The sequence below is a fragment of the Megalobrama amblycephala genome, linkage group LG8 (genome assembly GCF_018812025.1).
Source record: "Megalobrama amblycephala isolate DHTTF-2021 linkage group LG8, ASM1881202v1, whole genome shotgun sequence".
In the NCBI taxonomy this organism is placed as follows: Eukaryota; Metazoa; Chordata; class Actinopteri; order Cypriniformes; family Xenocyprididae; genus Megalobrama; species Megalobrama amblycephala.
In genome coordinates this window covers 6,061,925-6,081,393 of record NC_063051.1, presented here as the reverse complement: position 1 = coordinate 6,081,393, position 19,469 = coordinate 6,061,925, and the positions used below count along the sequence as shown (strand labels likewise).

General features: G+C 34.0%; 1 protein-coding gene across 2 annotated transcripts in view; it reads left to right on the top strand.

Annotated features, from left to right (window-relative positions):
• The first annotated feature begins 545 nt into the window (after positions 1-545).
• The window catches only part of camk1a (calcium/calmodulin-dependent protein kinase Ia), a 35,210-nt gene continuing 16,286 nt past the window's right edge, over positions 546-19,469 (top strand). The window contains exons 1-3 of one of the 2 annotated variants that reach the window (XM_048198922.1): positions 546-810; positions 3,813-3,923; positions 16,820-16,951. In XM_048198922.1, coding sequence (XP_048054879.1) covers positions 3,838-3,923; positions 16,820-16,951 — 218 coding nt within the window. In that variant the 5' untranslated portion in view covers positions 546-810; positions 3,813-3,837. Of the gene's footprint in view, positions 811-883; positions 1,180-3,812; positions 3,924-16,819; positions 16,952-19,469 lie in introns of those variants that run through there. The other variant, XM_048198923.1, reaches the window with a different exon arrangement.

Sequence of the window (19,469 nt, the reverse complement as noted above, 5' to 3'; positions counted from 1 at the left end):
AAATTACAACGTAATCTAACTTAGCATACATAGCCAGTGCTTATCTATTTTAAATACGATTACAATTAATTAAAGATGACCAAATAGTAATGGAGCTGAAAGAAAAAAAAAATCTATTAAGAATAACGGATAAAAAATAATACTTTGACAGTATAAAATAAATATATATGACTATTTAAAAAAATACAGAAAAGCAAAACTAAAAAAATAGAGGCTATCCAATTCAAATAAAAAAAATTAAAAGTATAATTTTTAATTAATTAATGAATTACTTTCAAGGACTCAAATACTGTAACAAGATGCTGCATAACATTGAAAATATACCCATTATTTGTATTTTTTGAGCTTTAGGCCACAAACTTAACACGTCTACTTAATTAATGAATTAATTAATTTAAAAAAATTATATAAATGTGCAAATGCAAGATTAAAAAATGCAAATAAAAAAGTGGAAAAAGATAACACAAATGTACGTACTTCAAACGATTCTTGGGGGGATATTTATTTATTTATTTATTTAATGTATTGAATGTAATTTGTTAAGGTAATGTCATGACATTGTGGTCTAACAGGCGTTTTCATCCTCATCTACTTATAAAACTTAATCGCTTATTTAAATCTATAGGGTTCTGCGAATAGCACTCGGGAATAGTATCATAGTGTGTGTATCATTATATTGTCAAATGAAAGACGCCTCCTCCAGTCGCTATTTGACGTCAGGGTAGATCCCGCAACTATTGCATCGAAAGAGAATTGCGGATAGATAAAGAGGCAGAAGAGGAACATCCGTCCATAGGAGCAGACGATCAGGTATTGCTTTTATTTTAAGTTTTCCTCGAAGTCAGCGGTCGATGTGTCTGAACTGATTTAAATGTAGTAACAGTCTTCTGCAGTGCCACAAGCTTTCATGCATGATGTGGGCAATGCAGTGCTGCGTTAGGAGTCCATGTAAGATATCATCGATTTAAAATAGAAAATGCATCTTTTTTAAGTCAATTCATGTTGTTTCCTTGTCTGTTCCTAGAAGATTATTAGTGCAGGTGTCAACAGACTCCTGCATGCGCATATGCGCAGTGTCTGAATACACACACACTTATACACATACACGAACAATATGCATCCATTGGCATAGTACACTGTTGGTCAGTGACTCGAGATGCGGAGCACTTTGAGACAGTGGTAAGGGTTCGTGTGAATTGCACGTTTTCAGTTTTTCAGTGGAACTGCTGTTCTCTAAGGTTATAGTCGATTTTTACCCTTGTTTTGTTGTGTATTCCTTTGATAAAAGTAAAGTAGCTACACACTGATGCGGTTAGCATGGTTCTGAATGACTATCATATTCATACACATGGTTTATATAATAGCATGGAATTCAAACACCATGGGATTAACTGAAAAATGTGTTGTACTTTAACTGTAAGATGTTGAAAGCATAAAAGTTATAATATATGCATAAGTATGATATATATTTAGTATATGTATGAATTCTTTGGGTTGCTGAATCTGCTCACTTGTTTATTTTGTCTGGTTTGCATCTGTGACCTGGCAATTTCTATGAACAGGGTACAAAATAGGGCTGCTGTTATTTGTTTTTTTAAACAAATGGTCAGTGAAAGAAGGTGTGTAACCTTTTAAAAATATATATTTTTGATAGGCTCCAGAATTACAACAATCAAACTTAACATCCATATAACCAGTGATTATCTACAATTCATCAAGAATGACTAAAGATAGATAAAAGATAGTAATGGAGAAAATTCAATTATAAATGAATAAATTATATAATAAGAGATACATAATAAATAATAAGGATGAAAAATATAACGTTACAATATAAAATAAAAATATACAAAAAAATTACAGGAGATTATGAATAAAAACATACAATTTAGGGAATTTAAATAAAAAATATATAATTTAAAAGTGTAATTTTTATCAATGAATTACTTTAGATGACTCTTTAGAAAGACTCTTAAAAAGATACAATGTAACCTTCACAAATATTTATTTGAGAATTTTTTCTTACAAAAATCTGGGCATAGCTGAGTCCAATTTGTGTAAAAACTGAAAAGATTATTTTGTTAAATTTTAGAAGAACAGGGTTTGCACTGAAAATGTGGGATCAATTCAATAGATTGTCAAAATTAATGTTTGTAATTTTTACAGAAAAATACTGAATAGGTTTATACATTTATGAATAATTGTGTTTCTTTTTATATTTTTACATTTTATACATTTTATGTTGTTTAGTTATTGTTTATTGGAATATTTTAGTGTTGTGTGTGTTACCCTGATAGTGTTTTGGGTTTGTGTCTTTACGGGTATTAGCCATGTTTTTTGAAAAGCCGTTTGTGATGAACTCTGATGATTCATCATGTTCTATTGTGCCACCTGGATCATTGTGGTGGTTATCGGTACATTTTAAGGTAGATTTTGGTAGTTAATGTAGGAATATTAACATTATATCACTTAATGAAATATACGGTTAGGCCTATAAGTTGTAAAATATACAGACATTCTGTAAAGCTGGAAACATTGTCTCAATCTAAATACGAGATAGTCAAAAAAGTCAAAGTAAAAAAAAACAAACAAAAAAACCTGAAAAGATCTGGGAATTTTTTTTACCATAAATTTCAGGGTGTATATATATATTTTTTATTTATTTATTTATTTATTTATTTTTACAGTGTATGAGTTTAATTGTTGAACAGAATAAGAAAACAAGGGATATTCTAGGTTTTTTAAATTAAAAATAAGTTAGGTTATCAATCACTATTAGGTCTCGCAAATAAATAAATAAATAATAAAGTGCATCACACTTATGGAACTGCTTAGACTACCAGTAGTCCTGTGGTGTGATGGTGTACTGTGTCATTTAATTCATTCTTGTTGGAAATATCAATAAGCGTGTGTCGGTAGTGGCTCCTCAGAGGAGCATAACAGTGATGTAAATCACACTGATCCATTTAGATCCATAAATAGTTAACGTAAAGGAAATTCTTGGTAGGACTTGTGGAATTAAAGTGGATACTTTTAAACAAATCTGTTCCATGCCAAAAAAAGTTTTGTTGAATATTTGAATATGGATTAATTTATTTCATTTATGTTTTAATCATCTTGGTAACAGAGTCACTAGAGTTTGCCTCTAAAAATTTAATCTCAAAATCTATAAATAGCAAAATTGGTCACTGCACTGTAAAACAATATTTTCATGATTTGTTATCACAACATTTTTTCTTTTGTCAAATCAACTTAGATAATTAATGTGGTTCAGATAACATAATATTTTGAGTTTCTGTTGATTAAACCAATTGCCTTCATTGTATTAACTCTAATTGTTTTTAATTTCAATTAATTAAAAACTTTAAGGCAACCAGGTAACTTACTTTTTTAGATTAAACCAACAATTCTTTTTTTGCTCTGTGGCTTACAGATGACAAGCAGTCGCTGCAAACACTTAGGCTTAATAAAATGCCTAATATATAAATAAATAAAATGCCTAATAATATGCAACCACAAACTATTGGTTTTGCCCATCTTCCCCAGCATTGAGACAAGCATCATGTGATGACTCCATTCACACATTCAGGTGTCAGTGGCAGTGTGATGTTGTAATGCACACCTGAACAATGCCACACTATTGCAGTAAAATTTAATAATAGCCATGAAATCAAAAACAATACATCCAGGTTTTTTGAACACATTGTTTTCTCTGTTCTGTGTCTACAGTATGTCTAATTTTCTATTGAACTAATACATTTTCTTATTCACTGACTTATTCATTGACCTCTACTTCTGTCTTTTTTTTTTAGTTCCTGAGTGGAAATCAACTATACAATGCCTTTAGGAGAAGATGAAAATGGATGGAAAAAGAAGACAACTGATATCAAGGAAAATTACGATTTCAAGGAGGTCTTGGGGACGTGAGTGTTTAATAAATGATTTGCTTGATTTACCATAAAAAAAAAACATAGCTTTGTTTGATTAACCTAGATGCAATTGGCAATGGAGTCAATGTTATTTTGGCATTTTTAATATACTATTATAGGTTTTATTAATATTTTGAATTAGCTTTTATTTTTATATTTTCAGTTTTAATATTATATTAGTTTAATTTGTAGTAATTTTATGTACTTTTGACATTTTTATTAGTTTTTTTTTTTTAAATAAGTTTGATTCATTTTAGTAGTTAGTAATTTTAGTGCTTAATTTAAACTTTTTCAGTTAGTTGCAAAGGTATGGAGCCCCTAAAGGGACATTCTGGAAAAAATATGAGATGGGAGGAAAAAAATACACAGTATGTCAATGCTTTTGCATTCTCTCGCAGATGTCTCCATACCAAGGCAACAATTCTACTTTTGTTGAAATATTTTATTTCAATTTTAATTCAATTAACAAAAATGTTTTAGGTAATGATAATAATCCTGGTTTGATTCATTTTATAACTTCACTATTAGATCTCATAAAAGGACATCCTGATAAAACGAAAATCACATCTTTAAAGTTTTAGTGCTATATGGGAATCATTCCACCATCAGACCGCACCTGCAACTGTGGTATCAACAAGTATTTCTATATCTAATCTTCTTCTGTAGCTCTTCTTCTGTAGAAGACTTCTACTTCATTTGTTTTAGTCAGTTGAGAATAGCAATATGTCATGTTGGCATTATGAAAACAATATTCAGACTATATTGGCACTGAGTGGCATCAGAAACAGAACTCATCCATTTTCTGTTGGAGCGGTTGCCTCTTTTTGTCACTTTGCCGGGTGTGATTAATGACACCTCAGTGTGGCACTCAGCAGGGCTTTCATTAGCCGCCAATATTGGGAATTTGTTAAATTTACATTCGCATTTGGGTGCTTTCCTGCAAAAGCAACTACAAAAATTTCTGTTTGTTTTGAAGTCATGTATTGAGAGACCTTGAAATGCTTCTATTATTCATCTGAAGCAAATCATAGTAGAGGACAAGAGAGCGTTCGTCGACCCTAAGTGCACTAGCCCTTTTATGTCTCAGATATATTTATACCTCAGAGTGCGTGGGAGTAGTGTGTACATTTACTGTCACGTTCGGTGCATCTTGGGCGACGTGGCTGAGGACGAGAGCCAGAGAGAGGGATAAACAGATGGACAGACTGATCCGCCATGCCGGATCTTAGTGACATTCACGCAAGTTCTCTCACGAAGCACGTGAGAAGCAGGACGGCGAATACTGGGTGGGAAGCACATCGCCAACCTCAAAGGCACTGCTGAGGGGAAAGTCACTAGTGTAGAGCTAGCTGTGATGAATTCTCAGACACATACACAAGCATATAATATTCATCAGGGGGTTGTTATGAGTGTCTCTCCCCTCCTGCGGCCAGAATGACTGCTATTTCAGATGGCATAACATAATCATTTGGGCATGCTTACTTCAGCTTGAGTTCACATGGCCAGCCTCATGTTAAATCCCCTTGTTTGGAGCTGTGCATGCTACACAATCACCAGAGATACATTCTTAGCATCACTGTGTGGAGCAATTGTTGTACCAGTATCTCAGTCTGCAAAGTCACCATGAAATTCTTATTTTTTATGGAATATTGCAGTATTTATTATAAGTGATTTATCCATACACATAATTACTTTATTTTGGTAAATTCATGTACTCTCGTAATCTTTAATCAAAATAACCTAAAGGGACATGGTGATGGAAAAAATTTATGAAATGGGTGGAAAAAATATATTTCAATGCTTTTGCGTTCTCTCACAATGATATAGTTGGGTAATTACATTGTATATTATTTTTTGGGCATCAGAGAGCCGCTATCATGCGGGTATTGAAATCACTTTTGAATGTGTGCTTGCTTTTTACTTTCCAATTCGCAATCATGCGATATGATTTGTCAGTGACGCTCAGGATCTGTTGCGCACCAAATCCTCCGACATTGTCCTGTCAGTCATCTCTCCATACTATCTTCACGTGATAAGGGTAGAAAAGACTATCGCAACTTTTGTTTCATGCTGACTATCAGCATAATGTTTGTACCACTTTGCACATTATTATGGCAAAGAAATACCTACTTCAATAGAAAGAGACCATCTTAAAGGTGCCCTCAAATGAAAAATTTTATTTATCTTGGCATAGTTAAATAACAAGAGTTCAGTACATGGAAATGACATACAGTGAGTCTCAAACTCCATTGTTTCCTCCTTCTTATATAAATCTCATTTGTTTAAAAGACCTCCGAAGAACAGGCGAATCTCAACATAACACCGACTGTTACGTAACAGTCGGGATCATTAATTAACAGATGGAGCAATAATAACTGACATGATCCATGATATCATGATATTTTTAGTGATATTTGTAAATTTTCTTTCAAAATGTTTCGTTAGCATGTTGCTAATGTACTGTTAAATGTGGTTAAAGTTACCATCGTTTCTTACTGTATTCACGGAGACAAGAGCCGTCGCTATTTTCATTTTTAAACACTTTCAGTCTGTATAATTCATAAACACAACTTCATTCTTTATAAATCTCTCCATCTTGTAAAAAAACGTTCGATGGCACCTTTAATGACATATAAAGAGACCAACCGCAATTATTTTTATATTTATGTGATATTTAGGATTGGTTAAATCTGAAAACAAGCGTCCTTTGTGGCAAATTGCAATGCACCTTCAGTTGACAGATCCCATTTTTCTATTTATGGAACAGCTTTTCCAGCCACTTTAATTTCCCTTTTGATTTTTTTTTAAACTTTATTTATTTACAAATATCATTAATTGGTCGCTGTAAATTGTAAACATTATACACTACCATTCAAAAATTTGAGGCCATAACATTTTTTTCTTGAAAGAAATCAATACTTTTTGCAAGCAAGGACACATTAAAAGTAACAGTAAACGATCAAAAGTAACAGTAAAGATGTATAATTTATGATTTCTATTACATTTAAATGCTGTTTTATTCATCAAAGAATCCTGAAAAAATGTATTACGATTTCCACAAAAAATATTAAGCAGCACATCTGATTTCAACATAATAAACAATAATAATAAAAAGAAATCAGCATATTAGAATGATTTCTGAAGGATCACTGAAGACTGAAGTGATGATGCTGAAAATTCAGCTTTGGCACATGAATAAGTTACATTTTAAAATATATTAAAACTGAAATCATTTTTTAAAATTGAAATAATATTTCACAAAATTACTGTTCTCACTGTATTTTTGATCAAATCAATGCAGCTTTGATGAGCATAAGTGACTTCTTTCAAAAAAATCATACTGACCCCAAACCTTTAGTGCATATTAATGATGTGTTTTTGGCCTACACTCTAAAAAATGTTGGGTTGTTCCAACCCACGTTTGGGTCAAATATGAACAAACCCAACCGTTGGTTTATATTTTTCAATTAAATTTTAAACCCAACGGTTGGGATTGCCTAATTCAAACTAATTCGAGTCTTTTGTTTCTAACCATGCAACTCTAGCATTATGAATAAATGTGGTTATAAAATAGCCCACACAAAGTCATTTTTAATGTATTTCTGATGAAAAAAGTAGGAAACAAACAAGGCATTTTACTGCTCCTGAAGTCAAGCCTTGAGGTGATACGCAGCTTCGACACCTTCGGTGCTGACAGCCTTAAGCAATGTGATATTGGTCGCTTCTAGTGTAGACACAGTGTTACATAAATAAGTGCATTGAATTTAATGTGACAGTTTACGGCAGAATGATTTTACACAAATTCTTTTTATAAATGAAGCCTGTTGTATCTTGCAAACATGAATTGTGTCTTGCCAAACTGATAAAAACCTGTGCTCCCAGACTCTCTGTATTTCCTGTACATTATATATTTACACATTTGGCAGACAGTTTTATCCAAGCCAGCCAATAAGTCTAGCTAGACGGTCAGTGAACATGTCTGTGGACATGCCACTTGTCAATTCTATGACTACAGCTGTATTAAATATTCTGCATTGGACTGGAGCAGTGCAGTTAGTGGTACAATAGAACTATCAATGTCAATGAGCAATTTTAGTTTTGTGCTGAGAGCCACAGGCCATGGTTGTTTTCTTTTGTCGGCAAACAACAAATTCTACAGAGAGCTGAATGAACTAAAGTGGACTGTGTAGTAGGCAAAATTGCTGCAGCTGGGACCTGTCTGCCCTATCAGCAGAAATAAACAGAGAGAGAGAAAGTGATAAATCATGGGAAAGTCCAAAACCTCAAGGAGACCTTCCTTGATGTATGTTGTACCAATAGAAATGTAAAAGTTGTATGTTGTGGGAAATGTTACCAGGCTAATCTTTAGAAAGGTGGCTCAAAAGATTTCTGTCATTCTGTACTCTTAGACCACACAAAGTATGGTCATAAATCAAAAAGTGTTCTTTTGTCTGTTCTGCACAATTAATCTCACATTAATGCAACTATAGACAGAAAATGGAACGGTTTCTCTGCATAGGCAAATCTGTAACCCAGCTTTGTTTTCACAGCGTGATGCGGTTTTAACTAGTTTGCCAGTAAGGCGTTGTTCAGAGGATTTAACTGTATATGTTGACAGAAAGCCTCTTTTCTAAAGTAGATTATGGAATTGGTTTATCCGTGAATTCTTTGAGTGAAGTCAATTGATTTATTCTGGGGAAATTGTATCTGCTTTGGCTTATCTAGCTGCGTACCTGGATTTTAATAGAGGACGATTAAAAACATGGTTTACAAATGGACACAAATATAATGTTAAAGAGAGTTTTTTAATTTGACCAAACTGTGTAGGATTTGCTACAGTATATTGACATACTTTATCTAATGTGTTTGGCAGTAGCCATAAAAAGAGATAAGAGTTGTGCTAACATTATATTCAGTCTGCTTGTTTTCCATATTGTAATTTATACAGTTTATACAAATGTACACGTCTGTTAACATAATGAAGAACGGGTGGTACTTTGGAGACTTTGTTATGGCATGTTATGAATAAGTTCTTAAGCCATTGCGCTAACTAATATATGCAAATAACAGTTTGTTTATGTTGTTTCTGTAAGAAGAAGGTATGTTTTTGTAAGACAAGAGGTTAGTATTTCAGTTAGTGATAGTGTTGCAGTGGGTTTTTTTTCAGAGTTTAGTTGTTGCCCTTTGAAAACGGGGAACAAAATGAGTATGGTTTATCTTTCAAAGCTGACAGAATTCAAACACTCATACTTTGACTTTACCGTTTTGTTTTCAGCTCAGCTGCTCATCATATTTACAAAATGGGCATAAGAGGTCAAAGGGGACTGGTTGCTATGGTGACAGGATGAGATATTTTATTTTTAGATGAAAGTTTATGTCACAGAAGGAGGATGAATGAAACTTCTAAGCTGTTTTTGTGTGGAAGGTCCCTTTGTTGATGCCCTACCTTCCTAAACAAAATGAGAACGATGTTTTGAAAGGAGAATGTGTGTAAACTACGCTTAGTTTACCAGGAAGCCAGTTTTATTTAGCAAGTTTCATCAGGTTGATATGATGTCAGAGTTTTTTTTTTCAGTCAGTAGTAAAAGCCAAATCTATACGGCTTTCTAAGGGAATCTAAAATTACAAAATATCTCCCCTAAAAACATAGCATTTTAAAAGACATCCATAAAAAAAGAAAACAGGACCACTCATGCTGCTTTTTTGTTAATTATTAATCACAGCTTGTTGCAGTGAGTCTGCATGATTCTAAGTGGCAAGTTTTTTCCGTTTTCTTTTTGCTGAGGAAAAAAATAAATTAAGATAATTCAAAGAGTATTTAATAAATGTACTTTAATAAATTAAAGGATTAGTCCACTTTTAAATACACTTTTCCTGATAAATTTACTCACCCCCATGTCATCCAAGATGTTCATGTCTTTCTTTCGTCAGTCGAAAAGAAATGAAGGTTTTTGAGGAAAACATTCCAGGATTTTTCTCCTTACAGTGGATTTCAATGGCTACCAACAGATTGAAGGTCAAAATTACAGTTTCAGTGCAGCTTCAAGGGCTTTAAAGGTGCCCTAGATTATGTTTTTAATGTTTTATGTTTTATGTTTTTCTCTTAAAAGATGTAATATAAGTCTAAGGTGTCCCCTGAATGTGTCTGTGAAGTTTCAGCTCAAAATACCCCATAGATTTTTTTTTATTAATATTTTTAACTGCCTATTTTGGGGCATCATTATAAACGCGCCGATTTTATGCTGCGGCCCCTTTAAATCCCGTGCTCTCTGCCCACAGAGCTCGTGCTTGCCTTGAACAGTGCCTTAACAAAGTTTACACAGCTAATATAACCCTCAAAATGGATCTTTACAAAGTGTTCGTCATGCATGCGGTATGCATGCGTCGGATTATGTGAGTATTGTATACTGTTATATTGTTTACTTCTGATTTTGAATGAGTTTGATAGTGCTCCGTGGCTAATGGCTAATGCTACACTGTTGGAGAGATTTATAAAGAATGAAGTTGTGTTTATGCATTATACAGACTGCAAGTGTTTAAAAATGAAAATAGCGACGGCTCTTGTCTCCGTGAATACAGTAATAACCGATGGTAACTTTAACCACATTTAACAGTACATTAGCAATATGCTAACGAAACATTTAGAAAGACAGTTTACAAATATCACTAAAAATATCATGTTATCATGGGTCATGTCAGTTATTATTGCTCCATCTGCCATTTTTCGCTATTGTTCTTGCTTGCTTACCTAGTCTGGTGATTTGGTTGTGCACAGATCCAGACGTTAATACTGCCTGCCCTTGTCTAATGCCTTTTATAATGTTGGAAACGTGGGCTGGCATATGCAAATATTGGGGGCGTACACCCCGACTGTTACGTAACAGTCGGTGTTATGTTGAGATTCGCCTGTTCTTCGGAGGTCTTTTAAACAAATGAGATTTATATAAGAAGGAGGAAACAATGGAGTTTGAGACTCACTGTATGTCATTTCCATGTACTGAACTCTTGTTATTTAACTATGCCAAGATAAATTCAATTTTTCTTTCGAGGGCACCTTTAAACGATACCAGATGAGTAATAAGGGTCTTATCTAGCGAATCGATCGGTCATTTTCGAAAAAAATACAACCGTTTATGCTTTATAAACAAAATATCGCCTTGAACGTACTTTCCGCTTCCGCATTCTTCATAACGCTTACGCTGAATGTTCTACGCAATTCCCTATTCTACTTACGGAACGAACGCGGCGCCAGTTTCGTTTTTTTTCCGTAACTTGAATAGGGAAGGCGTAGGACATTCAGTGTAAGCGTTATGAAGAATGCGAAAGCGGAAAGTACGTTCAAGGCGATATTTTGTTTATAAAGCATAAACGGTTGTATTTTTTTCGAAAATGACCGATCGATTCGCTAGATAAGACCCTTATTACTCATCTGGTATCGTTTAAAGCCCTTGAAGCTGCACTGAAACTGTAATTTTGACCTTCAACCTGTTGGTAGCCACTGAAATCCACTGTAAGGAGAATAATCCTGGAATGTTCCTTCATTTCTTTTCGTCTGAAGAGAGAAAGACATGAACATCTTGGATGACATGGGGGTGAGTAAATTTATCAGGAAAAGTGTATTTAAAAGTGGACTAATCCTTTAAATTGGGAATTTATTATGTAAGATGAAAGCGTAATAGACAAAAAAAAAAAAAAAAAAAAAAAATTGAGTTGTTTCTGGGGTTAGGATAATAATGAGAGACGTTTGGTGTTCCGGCACTAAATCTTTGAATGACTGGATTATTGCTTTTCAGATTATATCACAGGGGTGCATTTCCCAAAAGCATTGCAAGCCAACTTTGGTCACAAGTTCCATTGTTATCAGCATAGTTCAACGAGTCTGTGTTTCCCGAAAGGAACATTTGCAAACAATATCTCAAAATTGTGTGGTTGGAACAGCTCTCGACTTGTGGTTAGAAGCATAGTTTCTTGTTTGTATGTTGACTTAATAAATCTTTATCTTGAGCAAAATAACCTAGCTGACATTCAGTACAATATGGTATTTCAAATATATACAAATGTCATGTTATGTATTTTAGTTTGTCAAGAGATTTAAAGCCATTTTTTTGAAGAGTGTGCATACTTTTTTTAGAGGTCTTGAAGTAATTACTTATTCAAAATAAGTACCTACTCGAGAGAGTTCGGATGCAGCCTGAGATTGAATCTGGAAATAAAGCAAAATAACTGAGAAAAATGAGAATTAGTCCTCAGATGCCATGTCCATAATTTATAGCAAAACGACATATTTGCGACAATACAGTTTCGGGAAACAGTTGTGGCTAGTTGATTTCTTCAACGATGCATTGTTGTCAGGGTTAGGCTTATGTCTTGTTTTTTCTGTGTTTGAATTTTACCCTGAATTGGTTTTGATCTGTTTTCTGTTTTCTTTGTTCCTTGTTCCCACTTCTGGTTAGTCTCCTTGGTTACTCATTGTCTGATTAGTGTTCACACCTGGTATTCATTGCATTGATTGGTTTGGTCTGTGTATTTAAGTTTTCAATATCTGTTAGATATTGTTACATTGTTCTGTTCATGTTTTCCAAGTTCCAGTCACCTGAGTATCTTTTTATTTTGAGTTGCTGCACCTAGATCCTGACTTTTATAATCATTGCCTGCAACCAATGCTGACAATGCTGAGTTATGTTATTACATGGGAAACGCACCCCTGGTTAGGTACATTGCAAATGAAATGCAGTGTCAATATTACTAGAATAACTCATCTAGACATTCTGCAAGAATGTATTCAGACACACTTAAACTAATCTAAAAGCATATGTATTGTGGTCCAGTTAACAAATTATTGTTGACTTCAGAAAGAGAATCTTAAGTTCTTGTTAATTAAATTAGTTAAATGACTTATATTCTATAGTTATTAAAGCAATAAATGCAAGTTATCGTATTGTTCTTTTGATGAGTGATCAATAAATGACTGTAAATCAAACAAGGCAATGTTTATTAATGTTAACCAAAGACAGTACGATACCATGCATTACACTGCAACACTGCTGAAAACAAGGCCGCCACCAGCACAAACTACATAGGCTATTTTTTCCCAATGTCTCGGGATGGGTATTTTAGATCCCGGACGAGCCCCCATAAATGTTACAACCCCAAGATGGACTTGGGGTGCAGAGGTATAACATTTAAATTGATATAGGACATAACAATAATGCATCAACAAAAATATTTTGAATTTAAATACTGTTTTTCTTATGATTTCAAAAAATTGTATGCATGATGCATAATGACTGGGCCCACACATTCAGAAAATGCCCTTGCATTTAATTTTTTTTTTTTTTTTAATGTTCTTCATTATACATGTTTCACACATTTTTGAATGTATTATCTTTGGCTAATCTAATTGCCAGTTAGAATCCCTCAGCATTGTTTTACCATATTTAAACATTGTATGTAGTGTAAACAGTGTAATGTAAACATTAAAACCCTTATCAATATGAATGTTTTCCTTTCAGTGTCAATGTTTTCATTAAAGAAACACTTTAGACCATGAGCATTTTTTAAATCTATTTTAGGGCACAGAGCTGCTGTTGGGAAATTAATGGCCTTGTAACATATGTAAGGCATTGCATTAGCTACATGTCTCTGCGAAACAATTTTCTTATTTACAGACCCAAACACCCACACTGGCTGTCTTGTATCATTTCCCTAATCTCCATTCTCTCTCCCATCTTCCTCCTCCTTTACCCACAGGAAGCCATGGGAGGCCTTAATTACACCATGTCTCACGGCAACAGCACAGTTCTCGCTCTCTTCATTTCCTCTTGCACGCTCTCTCTTTCTTTTCTTTTTTCTTTCTTCCCGACCTCCTTTTTGTGCCCCCCCCCCCTCTCCCTTTCCACTTAAGGCACTTTGATAACTCTGTGATACGAGTCCAGTAGAAAGTTTGTTGACAGCTGCAGCGCTGTATGAGCTGCTCTCTCTCAATAAACAACCCTGCTGTGACCATGACTCACTAGTGCGGCTTCCAGGTCATTGGAGTCTTCCATTTTATTTTTATTATCTCAACAACAACATATCATAAGGTCCTTTTAATTGAAATCATTCTCTTACAGGGTCATGCAATAAGACAGGCACACATGAAAAATATTTTTTAAATAATTGAGAGTGGGGTAAGATGAGCCAGTGGGTAAGTTGACCCACCCCCTGTATTTTGGCAACCGTAGCCTACTGTAAAATCAGAAAATTGCACACATGATGCATAATAACCGGGACCACTCATTCAGACAAATTTTACTTTCATTCCCAAAATGCGTGTCAATTTGTTGTCCTTTTTTAAAAAAAATATATTTTACACATATTTTGAAAGAGTTTTAAATGAATATTTGGTAATATTTGTGGCTAATAATAATTCTTTCAAGTCGAGTCTCTCAGCACGAGTCTCTCTTAAACATTTTATGTAATGTAATGTAAACATTGACGTGTAAAACCATGGTTGCCAGGGCATCGTTATGCAGTTGCTAGGGTGATCTAGGTGGTTTCTTTGCTATTCTAGTTTTAGTTAATTCTTATACTTTTAAAGAGGACCTATGCTTTTTTTACATGTTCAGCTTTCTTCAGTGTGTAATATTGCTGTTTGAGCATGAAAAATGTCTGCAAAGTTACAGAGCTCAAAGTCACTCCAAAGGGAGTTATTCATTATATCAGTAAGCACTGTTTCTGAACTCCCTGAAACTCTTTGATTGTAGTCTTAAGTTTTCTTTCAAGAACGTGTCATCCATTTAAATAAATCCCGCCCAAGGCATACACAAAAAAAAAAGGGACGAAACCTGGTTAAGTTGTGTTAGTAGTGTTGAAACTCACTGTTTTGTTAAGGGGCATGACTTTTCCAGAACACGCTCAAAACAGTTGAACAATCACAACACACTGGCCCCGCTGACCAATCAGAGAACACTGTCCTTTCCAGAAAGAGGAACTGGGAGACAGGAACTGAACAGAGTGTAACAAAAACATGCATGGAAACCTATTCTGGTAGACTCCAAAAACAAAATCAAGACTTTGAAAAAGGGCATAATATGGCACTGTGCTGCAAAACTTCCATGTACTTACTTGTATTCATATTTAGAATATGTCATTTTTGAATTGTTTGAGACATATCTAAAAATATTAATCAAATGTTTGAAATCATAATTAGCATTTAACAGCTATATGAAATTTAGCATTGGACGTGAGGAAGTGTAAGTTTCCTCTGTTGTCATTTATTCTCTGACTTGTTTATTTCTCTTTTCCTTAGTGGCAAATTGTGTTTAATTGCTCCCTCTGTGATTAAGAAGGCAGTTTAGGGAGTGTGTGTTTGGGACAGCTAGATTATACATGACAGTGCTTGTTTTAACACATAGGCTTTGTGTTTAAGGATGAGAATGAGACTTAATGTGTTTTGTCTGCATCTAAGAGTAAAAACCTAAAAGGATTCTTGAAATAGGACAAAAACATACCCAGATGCCTAAACACATGGAAACATTCCTTGGATGATTAAACAGATTGTGCTGTTTGTCTTTTCTGGCACAACCTGCGTCCCTCTGGAGAGTGCAGACTTACAGCTCACTGTTTCATCTTTCCCCACCTGACAAGTCTGACCTGATAAAATATCAGCTGTTCACAATATTTCTGTTGCACAAACAACACACAACGGAAAAAAAAAAAAAAAATACTCCGGAAAAAGGTGTCAGTGCTGTTTACGTCCCTTTTGTGTTGTGTTGAATAACAGCCATGGTTTAGTTACCGCTGAAGGGTAAAAATCACCCTTTTTCTGCTTTTTCCATCAATGATTTAGAAAACATATGTGCCTTAACTTTTAGAGCTCAGTTACACTAGGCTTACCATTCAAAAGTTAGCATCAGTCAATTTTTTCTTTAATTTTTTAAAAGAAATTAATACTTTTATTCTGCAAGGTTGCATTAAATTGATCAAAAGTGACGGTAAAGACATTTATAATGTTACAAAAGATTTCTTTTTCAATATATTTAATTAAAGAATCCTAAAAAAAAATGTTTTATGGTTTCCACAAACTATTTTCAACACTGATGAAAATAAGAAATGTTTCTTGAGCAGCAAATCAGTATATTAGAATGATTTCTAAAGGATCATGTGACACTGAAAACTGGAGTAATGATGCTGAAATCATTACTCATAATACATTACTTGAGCTTTGCTTCAAAGGAATACATTTTAAAATATTAAAAATAAAATAGAAAACAGTTATTGTAAATTGTAATATATCACAAATCACAATATTACTGTTGTTATCAAGCTTATAAAACAAATACTTGGTGAGCATAAGAGGCTTCTTTCAAAAACATTTGAAATATTTTTCCGAACCCAAACATTTGAATGTATTTTTTATGCCATTTTGTTTCTGTTTTTATTCCTAACTTTTAAAAAATCTAGAGTTCTGTCAAACCCCAGATATATATCGTATATTGGTGGCAAACTTAGCACATATAATAATTGCAGGTTTTTTAAAATTTATTTACAATAAATATTTACAATTTGTGTATGTATAATTAATATAATTGATATTTACAATTACCATTATTAAAAGTATATATTTTTAAAATACTTGAATTTGATTATGGTTCTTGGCTGAAGTTGATCATCTTGAAATGGCCAAATATTGGTTGTTTAATCAGCCTAAACTGTGTTTATCAAAAGCATTGTAAGCGTAAGTAGATCGTAGAGACCACTGGTGCATTTACTTTTGGGAAATGCAGCCCTGGCCGATATATTGGTTTATCTACTCTCTTTACTCTCAAGTCAATGTATAAAAAACTTAAGGGTCCAATGGGGAAAGTTAAATGTCTAACAGCACAAACTCCATCTTTCCTTTTCTCCAGGGGGGCATTCTCTGAGGTATTCCTGGCTGAGGAGAAGAAGACTCAGCGACTTGTGGCCATTAAATGCATCCCTAAGAAAGCATTGGAGGGAAAGGAGAACAGCATTGAGAATGAGATTGCTGTGTTACACAGGTCAGAACCGACTCTCTCATGAACTACTGCATTAGGGAGGGCTGGGCATTGACACAAATTTCATGATTCAATTAGATTCACAAGCTTGCTATTCGATTCGATTTGATTCAATATCGATTAATTGGGGCCTATCAGGTACAGTACAGGGCAAAAAAAAAAAAATCTCTCAACTAATGCTGTAAACTATACCACATTGTACACATCACTATAATATTAATAATATTAAAGGTAACAATTAACTGATTTGTAGGCTATACTTACATTTAAATTACACATAAGGAAGTTTTTACAATAATAACGTTATAATAATACATTTTTATTGACAATTTCTACTTCTTTTTTTAAATATAAACATTTAAATGGTGGCTGACATAAAAACATGATGGATTTATTCAAACATACATTAAATATTGAAGTACATGTAAAGAAATACAACGAATATGGAATATAGTGCATATATTTACCAAAATGCTCCTCTCCAAGTTTATTTTTCTAGCTGACTAACGAGTTTTTGGACATTTAATGACTTTTCTGAGGTAGATGTAACATGATGTGACATTGTTTACAATTTAATTGATGTGTTTCCATGGAGCGATTACACAGATTTCAGTAAGTTGTACTGTTGCTTTCAACATACCTTCTGATGTTCATTCATGTGCTGTAACCAGTAATAAAGCGCAAGTGATTATCAGTTCAAGTGCGCTTCGCTTGAAATGAACGCGTTACATGATCTGTCACGCAACATTAAAAAGCGCCAAAATGGTATTTATTGTTTTAATTTCATAATAAAATTGACAGAATTTAAAGCTGAGACGTTGTTTCATATCAAAAGTAACAAAGCACAAAGCGAATTGCGATTTATTAGATGGAAGGCATGCTACAAAGTTTTGTTCATTCATCAACTGAAAACAGCATAGACTAAAAGATTGATTCTTGGGATTTAAAGGGATAGTTCACTCAAAAATGAGAATTCTCTCATCAATTACTCATCCTCAAACCTGTATGAATTTGTTTCTTCTGTTGAACACAAAAGAAAATATTTTGAAAAATGTCGGTAACCAAACAGTCGATGGGCCCCACTGATTTCAATAGTATTTTTTTTTCCCATACTATGGAAGTCAATGGGGTCCATCAACTGTTTGGTTACCCATATTTTTCAAAATATCTTCTTTTGTGCTCAGCAGATGAAACAAATTCATACAGGTTTGAAACAACTTGAGGGTGAGTAAATGATGACAATTTAAATTTTGGGGTGAATTTTGGGTGAACTATCCCTTTAAGAATCAATATTTTTAATTGATTCTCATTTTGAATCCAAAATGAGAATAAATTAAAATCGAGAAATCAAAAGCTTTTTCCCCAGCCCTATGGGATATATTTATCATATGAAGAAAGACAAACAGAGGAAACCTTTAGTCTGTAGCGTACTTTTACAATAGTATTTGGGGCCAATAACAGATGATAGCACTGTTTGAGAGCAAGCGAAACCATGTCATGATTTGTCTGCAGATATAGGACGGATGCTGCCGAGAACTTGACTCTTTGTGAGGTAGTGTTAAGGATAAGTGGCAGTCAAGATGCTGAAAGGTCTCTTCCTTTTCCTCTTAAGAGCCAGATTGCTCTTTGAGAGAAGAAAAGCTCTTGTAAACGCTATATGTGCCATAAAAATGTGCTATAGCTTTAGAAATTGTAGAAGTGTGCACCGGAAATGTCAAGAGTACTGGAGATAGTCCTATTTTTAGTGTCTCTGTTGCCAGGGCAACAGCACACACAGAGGCTGAGATGGTATGGAGGTTCCCCGGCAGCAGTATTGTGAAGGAGAGGGACCAAAGAGGAGGAATACGAATAGAATTAAAAGAGAGAGAGAGAGAATTCCACCATTGGTGTGAAAAACTGTAATCAAACGGAAGTGGAAGTCAAATGAGGATGGAGCAGAATATTATAAATGTCTGATTAGAGTATGGTCGGTGTAGCTTCATAAAAGAAACTGCGAAAGTGCAATAAAAATAGGGGAGATGGAAGGAAAGCCATCATGAATAGAGCATAAAAAGATCTTTAGAGCAATAAATAATCAGGGTGTCTATGTACATGAAAGGGTAAGTTCATCCAAAAATTAAAATTCTGTCATTAATTACTCATCCTCATGTCGTTCCACACCTGTAAGACCTTTGTTCATCTTCAGGACACATATTAAGATATTTTTGATGAAATCCAAGGTTTTTTTTATCCCCCATAGAAAGCAATGTAATTACCATCATTCAAGGTCCAGAAAGGTATTAAAGACATCGTTAAAATAGTCCACATGACTACAGTGGTTGAAACTTAATGTTATGAAGCGACGAGAATACTATTTGTGCACAAAAACAAAGTAACAACAACAAAAAACATGACTTTATTCAACAATTTCTTCTCTACCCTGTCAGACTCGTACACAGTTGACGCAGTTCAGCGTTTCCATGTTTACATCCAAACACCTGCTCATTATTGGCCGGCTCCTGCATCAGCATCACAAGTATGC